The sequence below is a fragment of the Hesperophylax consimilis genome, chromosome 3 (assembly GCF_061612785.1).
Source record: "Hesperophylax consimilis isolate HC1 chromosome 3, BYU_Hcon_1.0, whole genome shotgun sequence".
In the NCBI taxonomy this organism is placed as follows: Eukaryota; Metazoa; Arthropoda; class Insecta; order Trichoptera; family Limnephilidae; genus Hesperophylax; species Hesperophylax consimilis.
In genome coordinates, this window is record NC_142838.1 from 31906951 (window position 1) to 31919692 (window position 12742).

General features: G+C 36.8%; 1 protein-coding gene across 2 annotated transcripts in view; it reads left to right on the forward strand.

Annotated features, from left to right (window-relative positions):
• The first annotated feature begins 564 nt into the window (after positions 1–564).
• Positions 565–12742, forward strand: part of LOC149425283 (insulin-like receptor) — a 281616-nt gene continuing 269438 nt past the window's right edge. The window contains exon 1 of one of the 2 annotated variants that reach the window (XM_089650360.1): positions 565–1470. In XM_089650360.1, coding sequence (XP_089506486.1) covers positions 1379–1470 — 92 coding nt within the window. In that variant the 5' untranslated portion in view covers positions 565–1378. The remainder of the gene's footprint in view (positions 1471–12742) is intronic. The other variant, XM_089650355.1, reaches the window with a different exon arrangement.

Genomic DNA, 12742 nt, shown 5'->3' on the forward strand with positions numbered 1-12742 from the left:
AAGTATGTATATTACTTCTAATAGGATTTTTTTAGTTAGTAATTTTGATTTGTTTATTAACACCACTTTTAGGCCGTCGTCCCATCGAGTCGGGAAGGGTAAGGAATCGACATAAACCGAAGCCTTGTGCAGAAAAGTCTCACAACGGCCTCGCTGTAAATCGTAGTGAACTTTACTTTTGGGTGCAGGGTCTTCTTACCTACCCAACAGGACTGACGGACTTTAAATTCTTATTTATTCGAACATTTATACTATTGTGAAACTGCCAAGTACAAGTTTAGGATTTTACGTCAAATAAAAAGTATGAATTATAAAATTTCTATTTAAAAAAATCATACAATTATTTAATGCGGCTATATATACGATGCCGATATCCATATACGATGAAATTCAGTTAAAAGATTAAATATAATTTTTAAATTGCACAAATTATTTTTGTATTGTTGTGGTACGGCGGTTGAGTTGCCCTTTTCGAGCGCGCGCGTAGTACGTAGTTTCTCGTTTACGTCTCCTAAATTTACGAGACTGTAGTAGCGTGGGCCTTTGGCTTGGAGTGGGGCGGTGCGGGTAGAGACGGGGCGGGGTCCCCGCCCCTCCCGCAGTTTACGCTCGACGAGCGAGCAGTGAGGATGTGTTCACGTCAAAATTTTCGTTCGATTTCGTCAATTGGACGTCCGTGTGTATTAACATGTTTACCTTGTGCGCCCCTGCGAATAATTCGCTTCTCACGGTTTGTTTGATGAATTCGGTCGTGTTTAGGTCCGACGCCAGGCGACATTCTGCGCCTCTCCCGTGATATTGGCGGGAAGTGTTTGTTATACTAGAAGTATTCTGTCGCCCGCCTGCGCGGTGCGTGCGGCCCTCCCCGCGGCGGCCATTGTTGTGGTTCTCGGCCCGTTGCCGCTATAGCAGTCAGCCGGAGCACAAGCGTCCGGGATAGTGTTTAACAACAAAAACAACACAAGTTCAGTGAGTGGTGTGTGCAGTTGAATCGGTGGAGAGTGAGGAGTGCTCGTACGGAGCAGGCCACGCGGAGGTAGACCAGAGCAGCCTACAGCAGCCACAGCGCAGCAGCCAACCACAACCGGCATGGCCTGTGTTTACATCACCTTGTAGAATCACACGCCGTGCTCCTCTGTCTCTGTCTCTACTAGTTACTAGTGTAGAGAGTACTATAGTATAGTTAGCGAGCACATACACCCTGACACAGCCACAGCAGTCAGCACACGCATCCTGTTATGACGCGGCCCCACACTAAAATAGCGCGTAAAAAGTGTAACATTCAGATGATTTCATGTGTATTATGTACCGAGTATTGTGGTTCCGTGTTGTGAACATTGTTAGTGTTTGTTAAGATTGTTTACTTTACTTCGTTTGAATGGAAGTTGTCGGGAAGTGTTCCCGCGATCCGCCGGATTTACCCGGGGTTTACCGGGAATACTCCGGGCGCCACGTCTTGTACACCGTGCGGTAAGCTATAAGCATGTTATTGTAATATTTATAATAATTCATTCATCTTATCTTTAGAACGCCAACCAACACACGCGTTAAATAACATCGTTACAAACAAACCTACATCATGTTTTATTATTACATTACATTAACTTTATCTTACGGCTGTATTACCTTGAAGTGTTACGATACATTGCGCAAAGTTGTTTTTCTGTGTACACAATAATATAATTCGGCGGAATGAATTATCTTATCTGTCTTGATTAAATAAATACATGTAAATATTTCCATTCCCAACCGATCTACCGCTTGTCCGTAATCAAAATAAATAACTCTGGGCGTTTGGCACGATCAAGTTAATCGGGCGGGGATCAAGTCAAGAATCTGAACAATATACAAGTGTAAAGATGTTACCGTATTTAAGTAGAGAAATAGCTAACAGCCGCTGCGTGCCAATATTATTTTGTTATTCCAAACATCATTTTAAAATTTTGGAGGGAAAATTCCATTCGGCTGTACCTAAATAACAACAATGAACTTTTAGGAACATCTTCTAGGGATTAATCTCCTCGCTAGCGTCGCACATCGCACCTGTCTATTTTTGGAAGAGATTTTTGCTCCTGTTTTGAAATGAAGGGTCCCAGCCATTGGACCTTGTGTGCGTACAGGAAGGGTCCCATATACCTGCCTCTTTTTGTGCAACAAAAAGGTTTCATTATCGGTTCAATTTTTTTGTCGAACGCAACGCAACTGTGTAAAAATATCTTGATATTTCGATAATATAACTTTTAAAAATTATATTGCATCGATTTTAATTCATTTCATTCCGGTGCAGAAATAGTGCGTTAAGTATTATTCCTCGCGGATCCCCGACTTTTTCAACACTCCGGGCACTAATAAAAACATATTTTGAAATTTTAGGCGATATTGTTCGACTACTTTTCGAGTTTTGCTAGCACAGACATAATCAAGCTGAATTTTTATATATTATAAAAATGTAAAGAAGAGGGTTTGGGTTTTTTCTGCAAATATACAGTTATATTCTGAGATTCAAATAAAGAGGAAGGTCAGTGTCTACATGAGATTCCGAAAAAACATCCCCTATTGCCGCCAGTGGCGACTCGAGACTTTTGGGTGTACAATGTATATCACAAAAAACATCCCCTATTGCCGCCAGTGGCGACTCGAGACTTTTGGGTGTACAATGTATATCACAAAAAACATCCCCTATTGCCGCCAGTGGCGACTCGAGACTTTTGGGTGTACAATGTATATCACAAAAAACATCCCCTATTGCCGCCAGTGGCGACTCGAGACTTTTGGGTGTACAATGTATATCACAAAAAACATCCCCTATTGCCGCCAGTGGCGACTCGAGACTTTTGGGTGTACAATGTATATCACAAAAAACATCCCCTATTGCCGCCAGTGGCGACTCGAGACTTTTGGGTGTACAATGTATATCACAAAAAACATCCCCTATTGCCGCCAGTGGCGACTCGAGACTTTTGGGTGTACAATGTATATTACAAAAAACATCCCCTATTGCCGCCAGTGAAAAAACATTTCAAAGTTACAAATGCAAAATTGATTATCCTAGTACTCCAGTAACTAATTGTAACAAGATAGATTATCAATGTACCCCTTCTGATGTCCGGTCAGGTGCTCTGAGACCACTGAGCTACGTCGGCTTATTTCCAACACGCCAAATAATTCAATATGTACTAGTACTTATTATATTTTTTCACCTGTAAACAACCAACTTTATTTTGTAGGAAAGGCTTTTTAGTGCTAAATTTCCCACTTGATGGCGTCGAGACATTATATCTACATTTGTTGGTGAACTATTTTTACGATATTTTTTAACGATAAACTAATGTTTGTAAGACAAGGTTTTTTATGCATATCACAAATGATGATAAATTATTATAAGCAATAATTAGTCGCTTGAAATATCCATACAAATAAATATCTCCCGAGTAATAATAAATGCCACCGACGGGAATTGAACCCGCGCCTTCTGATGTCCGGTCAGGTCTCAGAGTCTCAGGTTTAGGTAATGGACAATAGGTTATGTACGCAGTTTTTGTGTTTTTTGAAAATCAGAAAAGTAGTCTTTTTTTTATAGGCCTTTCGGCAACCGATACTGTTATCATAGCAACGAATTTATGGTAACATTTGAAAAATTTTGAAAATGATGCGTCTTTTTTGAATGTATATAATTTATAACAATAAAATAAATGTGTATAAGAAAGAAGAATGCCAATAGTTAGGGCTGTGATTGGCTACCATTGATATGGAATGCTTTGCACTTCCTTATAATGCCAGCGAAAACAATTTAAAAAGTCTCTACCTAATGCAGATACAGATATGTACTGTTAAAAATGGCAATAGGTTATAATAATGTTGCCAATTCTTTTCCTATTTTTTTTCTTGTTTTCCAACTTAATATTTCATTTGTGTTTATAATAACTTGGTTAAAAACAAAGCAACATTTAATTTAATTGTTATGTCAAGCCGCGAACTGATTGCTTTCTTCGATAAATATATTTCGTCTCGCATTATTTGTATATAATCAAATTGTCTGACACGCCGCGCGCCGCAATAATTGTCTGCTCTATAAAACATTGAATATTCTCCTAGTGTTGTCAAATATTACAATAGCTCTTAACCGTGCACTCAATGTTGATAGGCCTGCAACAGCTCCTTGTCAAACATTCGATAATGGTTTGCCAGTTGGCTGCAATAGTCACACTTAACACTGCCGATACATCACATGTATTGGTTCCAAGTACTATTGAGCAGTGCAGGCCAAATGAGTGGGGCTCGCCGCGGCGTATCACAGCTGAATATTTTGTTTTACACGACCTTGCGACCTCCAGAATGAATAATAAACTGGTGTCATATCAACACAAACACCACACGATTCACGAGAAAATTTCCATTCTCATGCGCAAGTATAAACTTGGATAAAATAATTATTCATTCTTGACAAGCTACAATATTATTATTTATATTTACCAAAAAAATCTCCTGAAAACGCTGTTTAGATAACAATACAAAGCAATCTTTGAAATGTTGCATTGTAAAATCGATGTCATTTATGTGGTTCTGATGCTATGATCTGAATATTTGTTTAGCTTTCTACATTCAGATAGCCCCGTACTTGAATGATAACAGATTTCTAAAGAAATGTTTACGTTTCATCACTGCATTTAATAATAATTCCATTTTGGAGTATACATACGTTTAGCTGTCAGGGTGCCATGATAAACGGTGGTATATAAAATAAATGACTATTCCGCTAACTTCCATAGATAATTATTTTTAAGTTGTAATTTGGCAAGTGATATTGTTGCCTTAGTTTATGTAGGTATCAGTAATTACAATTACCTCACCACAATCTCCACAGTAATAGTTAATCATTTATAATAGTAAAAGTAGGCGCATTGCAAGTTGCGAAGTGCCGTGTCCTTCTGTAAATTATTCGAATTTAGAATTATTCTATTTGAATGGATAGAAAGAAGTTGTTCCCGATGTGAAATAAAAAATATATATATATCAAACACCTTTCGCTCAGGAATACCGCACGCATGTATGTATAATTTGTAAATATAATTTTATTTGTTGTCTTGTAAAAACTTGATAAGATGTTGGCGCCATGAAGCACCGAGTGGTGACTTGAAGTATATTAATATGTTAATGTGTATTATTTGTACAATATTGTGGAATTATTTTATACATTATTTCATTCGATGTATATGTCTCATTACCTCTTCTACAAAATATAATTATTTTTTTGTAAAATACAACTAATCGATTGTTAAATATTAATAATACGTATCTTGTTAGTTTTAATCTCGCTGCTACTATGTATTCGTATGTATAAGATTAACTTGACACAGTTTTTGAAGATAATTTAAAAAAAAACCCTACCGAATTGAAAATATTATTGGCGTGTCTTATTCGATAGTCGTAAACTATCACACATACTTATAGTGGAGATATTCGCTGTTTTATGCGTTACATTTGCAGGCTTAGAACAAAACGAGCAGCACACATCAATGGAGAAGAATATGATAAAACTTTTTAAAATTCTGTTTTGCGCAATATTTTGCATGACCCAGCATTCAAGACCAAATGCTGAAATAGGTGAAGTTCAAAAATGTCTTGCGGTATGCTCGGATGATTTTCGTAGACAAACTTCTTTTGTCTAAATGTTTGGATAATAATTGGAACGTTGCTTAGCAATTTTATTTTACAGTTTTGTTTTACAGGATGCACTGCACCATGACTAGAGCTAATTCAGTTGCCTTCACGGTTCATTGCATTACTGTATTGTTATCGTTGCTTGGTTCTTTAACCCCACTACCCTAATTACACACATCACCTCCGTACCGTGTAATATGTAATGCCCTTTGGGTAAGTCCTAACTACAAACTACCCCTTCCCCTTGCGTGGGAGGCTGCATAGAGCTGGGGGAGGCCGAATCTCTCACTGGCATCGGCAATCGGGAAGTGTGATTTTGAACTCCCTGCTTAATTCGCACTGATTCTTTTCTATGCAAGTTTTTTTCATCATGTTTCATGGATGACAATGTCGAGTTACTTTTAATGAGTGCTAAATTAATATGTATTTTTTTACAGAAAATAAATGCCATTTACAAATTGGTACCCACGTAGAAAGTAAAAAGGAGGCGTGAAATATGTAGGTACGTTAGGTTATCATGCATTCCATCGAAACATTGTACAGAAATTATATACCCGATTTATGTTTGTCTACATTGTGGATTACATTCAGCTGTATATTCAGATGATATTTTGTAGGTACCTTCTGTCATTTCGTCAATTTTGTTATATATATTTAGTATTTAATAATAACTGCAAACGCGTTTTATAATATCATCCAGTTGTCAATACTTTTTTAACCCTTACCAATTTTTCACTGATATGTGTGTACGAGAAATATTATTTTAACTTCACAAATCATATTAAAAATAATGTATTTGAAAAATTGTTTACCCACATCAGTATTCAGTGAACGATGACGACCCTCAAATGAAGTACTACCCTTAAATATCCGCCAACCCTTCGGTACTCCTGCCGCCCTGGCAGTGTCGGGATTGTCGATCTCTAAGGGTTGCCATTTGATCTAGCCTAATTTAACTTTACACTGCCGAACACCACTTATAAAACGAGAAAATTGAATTAAATTTCAACCCTTTGCCAGACTTTGAAACATTTTTATACCTTGGGCCATCCACCCGTCGGAATTTTAGATACCGTAATATGAAAGTGTTTCCCTTTAGCGCTATTTATCGGTGGTTAATTTTAGAATATTGTTATTTTCCTTTGTCCGCGAAACATAGTATAAATGAATGATAAAACATACTGTATAAAATAAGTATCTACATATCGTTTATATGTATACCTAGCTTTAACACTGAAAAATTTGGCATTTAACCACTTACGTATTTATTGTCGTCTTAATTTACAAGAATTGTGAACTTATTCCGTCTTACTCATAATAGATAATACGGAGGGATAAGAATAGTTTACGCATAATCCCGCGCATGTGTACTGCGTATACCGGTCTTAATAGTACAGTATTATTAGTGGAAGATTTTTGAACCGCCCGACCCCCAGGATTAGGCACGTATTACTATCGTATTAAGATGGAGATCGCGGGCTTTGTTAACAATCTGATTGATTTGACAAATATCGATGTAAAGAAAATGTAAAAAAGCATTAATACGCACTATCAGAGGAATATTTTAAATCGATTTACCAAAGCAAATACGAACGCATAATCAAATTGGCCAAATTTCGAAGCAATTCAAAGGAGACCGGGTAAATTACATAAATAAACCACTCAATGGTCAATGACATCGCAAATGTCATCTGAAGAAACGTGAAGTTTGCAAAAATGCAAAAAGGACCGTGTTTTAAAAATCTTGCTTGAATATTATTAAGAGTAAAAATTTTAACCCGAGCAGTATACGGGCCTCTTCACCGTATAATAATAATAACATAGCATTTATATAGTGCAGTTTAATATCATTTCACTTCATGTGCGCTTTACTATAACAAAATTAGTAGTATCTTAAAATTAACCCACAGTGTGCCTTAACCAAAACAGATCTAATAATATAACACTAAATAGTTAGTTATACGAGCGCTGCACCGGTGTATTAGGGAATCTTTATAAGTAAGACTAAATATGTTTATACAGATGAAGAGCTTTAAGCCGGCGCTTGTGGCGGAAACTTAAACCGGAAGCCAATTTTCTTTTGTCTTATGGCGTCCTTTCCGGCGATGTTTGTCTGGTCACGCTCGTTGACCCCATGGTTTGAGATATTTGAAGTTCGGAAACCCCTCATTCTCACACCTCGAAAGTAATAAAAAACATGCAAGTCGTTGGAAAAACGTATTTATGTTAGGCTACCGGATACGCTGTTTCATAGTTTAGAACATAGTTTTTCTCGGGATTTATTGTATAGAACATAGTTTTTCTCGGGATTTATAGATATCACGATGTCGGAACACGTGTTCATAAAAATCCTAATATTTCCGTATTTTGTTATTGTATATTATCAAGGCATGTGCATGAACACAGTTCCGATATTATTGGGAATTTACTAAAAATTTATCAGAAAACGCAATCCCGTTTTTAACCGGATTACCAATAATTTGAAGAGATTTTTAATAAATTAACAACACTTATTTTCCCCGTGTACCTAGGGTATTATTAAAGATATTTTCATACTGTCGCCACCAAAAAGATTCACTTTTAAAATAAAAAATTTAATATCATTAAGGCGATGCACTACGTCGTGTAATATTTTAAATTGAGCCGCTATCAATAACAACCCTTACGTAGATGGCGATAAGGTTTAAATTCCCGCTTAACACCATCCGCCTGTTTTGATTTTTGCAAGAAAAAAACATGGCCAAAAAGTGCCTTCTATTTTATTTTGTGGATGTTCAGGCATAAATATTTCATTTTTTTTCGATCATTTTATAAATAACTTGATTTGCCACATTATACAATAAAATCATAACCGAAAATGGGTTCGTAAGTAGGAGATTTTGAACTTTAAAGCAGTTTTCATAGGCCTTTACATTATTTTTTTCTGGGCTTATAAAAAGACTTATCTAAAAAATACTCATTTTTTTAAGGCTAAGATGTATTCTACTCGCAGTATTTAATTAAAGCATCTGAAACATTTCTAGGCGACCAAATTTTCAAACCAAAAACACATGATTTTGAATGACTATGTATGGCTTCGCCTTAAACCTTTTATTTATTGGTTTCATCTCCTCTACTCGATCTTCTTCCTGTAACTTGTCCATTAAAGCTCCGAATGCCACGTTCGCGCGTCCCGGTGGTAAAGAATTACCCAAAGGATTGATGGGTTTATAAAACTGTGGTTGAGATCTCGAGATATGAAAAGGTAGTAGGATTGGACTGAGAATCTCTGAACAAATAACAGCATCGTTTCTTCCGAACAGTCGTGGTAAGCGCTCGGCAGGAAGGAAGACGTATCGCATCATTTGACGGAGCACTATGCGAGATTAGACCGAGGCTTGCCGCATCTCCCTTCCCGTCTAACTCAGTAACACCGCCCCACCAGCTTCACACGACACGCGGGGTCAGATGATGATAAAAATTCTTTTCTATTATTAAGTTATCTATTAGGTACCTTTATTTCGACTTTGGTGTAGCCAGACCTGTATATATGTCTATTATGCATATAGATATGGATTCTGTCAATGACAACTTCAAATGATAGTGAATACTCTTTTTTTAACAACTTAGGCAACTTTTCATTACTTACATTAAAATGCAACTTAGTCAAAATCGAATTCTTAGATCAATTCTCAAACAAGTTAATTATTCGTAGATGCTCACTAATATCATAGTTGGGGAACTTGAATTATTTATCGCTGTCGACAAGTATAATATGCTTTCTAAGAAACGTTTTTAATATTCTGTTTTAAGTTTCGGAGTACCTGGTCGCGTCCGTCTCCAGTGTAGTATTTCCACGCGACAGATACACAACACGATGGGCGTAACTCCTCTCATGGTCCTGGCCTGCGATTTTGGAGTTAAACGATCAATCGTTTTCGTATGCGCCGTCTTCGAGTGAAAAACTACTAGTCGTCGCGACTAACTTTTTCGAATGTTTCAATTTTACGTATTCTTGAGCGTCGAACGGTCGAAGTTGGTAGAAGAGATGATTATATTGGCACCCCTGTGAATATCGTCTATGTTCCTGATGTTTTTGGGATTTCTATGGTGTGACTGTCAAACAGACAACAGTTATTCGTTATTCAAAACAGAAATGGCTGAGGGACATATTACAAATTGCCAAAAGCAACTCTTAATTGAGCTTGTAAGCTCCGATAAAGACTTAGTAAGTGGGAAATTTTCACCCACTTTTACATTTGCGGAATCCGCGCGGTAAAACAAAAATTGACAGCTAGACTAGATTTTGACAGCCAATTCCATAGAAACGCCAACAACCTACCACTCGCTGCCCTGTTTCTACTGGTTATACCCAGTAGTTGTTGTGTGGAATGACTTTTGACGTTTGGCGTCGAAGTATGTACCTTCGACCAATTTCGGGAATAGCAACGACGACCAACGTACGTACTTTCGACGGCGATTACGAGCGCCCTCGATTCAGGAATAGATCCCCTGGCAGCAGGGCGCACGCTCCTAGCAATAAAACTGTCACCGGCGTAGAAAATACCTAATACTTACGGTACTATTCCCTCTATTCTCATTCTGTAATCTAAAGCTAGCTACACGATATGTATTTACATACCGATCCCTGTATGCACACCATATCGGTAATTATTTTCATACTTTCGATTTCATACAGATTTGCAGATATTGTTGCCATTGCCAACACATTTAACATTACCTATCATAGATCATGTGGAAGTATTTATAGACAGCTCCGCTGTCAAATATAGCCCCGCAAACTTATAAAAAAATATAACCAGTGCTATATTCCAGACCCAATTCCTGCGTGGAATGACGACCTGCGTGGAATTTGTATGAAAAAAAGTATCGTGTAAATCGTTCGTATCAGTCATGTGAGGCGCAGCTACCATCTAGAATCTTCCCGTGTGTCGTGTGTAGGTATGTATGTGTGATGCATGCTTATATATGTATACACAGTGCACACACGGCTGGTTGTGTGAGCGCGTGTTTGGGGGAAACACTTTAGTGCGTGTTGTAGTTCAATAACCTCTAGCGACTAAATTCCGTGTTCCGGTCCCAGCCTTGGGGGGGAGTGCGTTCCCCCCATCGGGGATGCATAACTCCCCTTCCCCCCCCACACACATATTTTATGTTAATATGTCAACCGTAGATATCATTCTAATTAATATTATATTATAAATATCTACCATAATACGATATAATATGCAAAATGTATATTATATAAAACAACTAAGTAAAACTCAAGAAACATTTTGAATATAATTAAAATTAAGTTTAAAGTAATTTTATTTCCTTTTGCGTGTCTTTGATGTGTAAATATAAATACATCTTATAAAAATTTAACAAAAAAGAATGGAAGACTTTTGCTAATAGATAAATAGGTAAGGCGTACCCAAGAAAATTATATATCTTCAAATTTTGCAAATTCACTTTGTGGCACAATTTTATTAATAAAATAATTAAAACACTTTGTGTTTACCACGATAATCTTTATTTTTTTATATAAAGTCAACATGTTTTGAGAACGATGTTCTTTTCATCAGGACAATTAATGTACTAAAAACTAAATTGTCAAGTATATAGAGACAGGTGTGGGTAGAAAAGGAAGTAGTGTGGGGGGGGGGGGTTGAGGGGAGGGGTGAGAGGTGGAAATGAGAGGTGCTCAGAAGATCAAAGATCCTGTTTTAAACATATTTCCATTGTAATTTTTTGTCTTTGATCTTCTAAGCACCTCCCCTTTCCACCTCATTCATTCACCTTCAAATATCGTCTCATACACTCTTTTCTGTTTATAAAAAAGTGGAAAAAAGTCGTATTAAATATTTTACTATTGCTTGGTGCATCAACGTGGTTTATCTATTTTCTTGAAGCGTATTATTTTCAAGGTTCGTAAGATAGAATGAGAATAAAACTCTCGCATTGTTATGCTATAAAATGTCATTCGCGAGTGCAAGGTAGAAATGATGTGTTTTCCCTTATGCGCCTAATCTTATGTATTATGAATCCAGCTTTCCAACCTTCAATAAGTAGGTAGTTATTATTTATTTGTAAAGAAAAATAACATACATTGTATTAATTACTGTTTAAAGTTCAACGCGCTAAAAACCGTGACATTTCATTTAAATGGTCTATGCAGTTAAATAATATACATAATAACAACTTCACCTATAATCGATACCTCTAAGCCAGCGGTTTCCTATCTGTGTTCCGCGGAGCCGTTGCCAGTTGCCCGGTCTCCGCGACAGTTTCACAAAACTAACAATTCAGCTGCCAGGAAAACTTAGCGGACTAAATTATTTCTTTGAAAATGTAAGAAAAATGTTTGAAAATGTGAACATATTTGGGTAGCAATGGAATTTGAATCGTCACTCTCAAACCAAATGTAAAGAACTTAGATCCTGCTCTGATCAGTAAAATAATTTTAGTAAATCGTCCGATACCTCCATGTTCTTTAAAAAATACTCAAATATGTTGAGACTTCATCGTCTATAAGGCTTTTGACTACTAAGATGGAGGTCGCGGGTTCAAATCCCGGCGTGCGAAAGTAAATTTTATTTGATTAATTTGTGTTATTTCACAAATTAACTCATTTAAAATAATATATAGTGTATTTGCGGCATGTTCGAGAGTGAAAGATAGACTCAGTATCGCCCTGGTGTAAGACCACCACTCGGAATTTAAACGTTTCTTAGCCAAGTACTTCTCCACCTTCCTCTTTCCCATCTCCTTTCCTTCCCCACTACCTTCAGCATCACTTCATATCCCAATTGGGGGTGCCAGTCTTACTGGCTCCAGACAGTTGGAAGCAATTGGGACTCTTGTGCGGTTTCACTTTAAATATATATAAATATACATATATTTGTATTTATTTATTTTTATTGGTTAGGCATTGAATATAGTAAAATATTCAACACGTCTTATTTCGGGATGAGGAAAATAAATAAAAATTTCGGCTGCTGCGTTTTTCTTGGTTTATGTTTGGTATATATTATTTTGATAGTAATATATCGCTTTAAAAAATACTGTCAGTTTTGGCTACTAAATATTTATTGGAAAC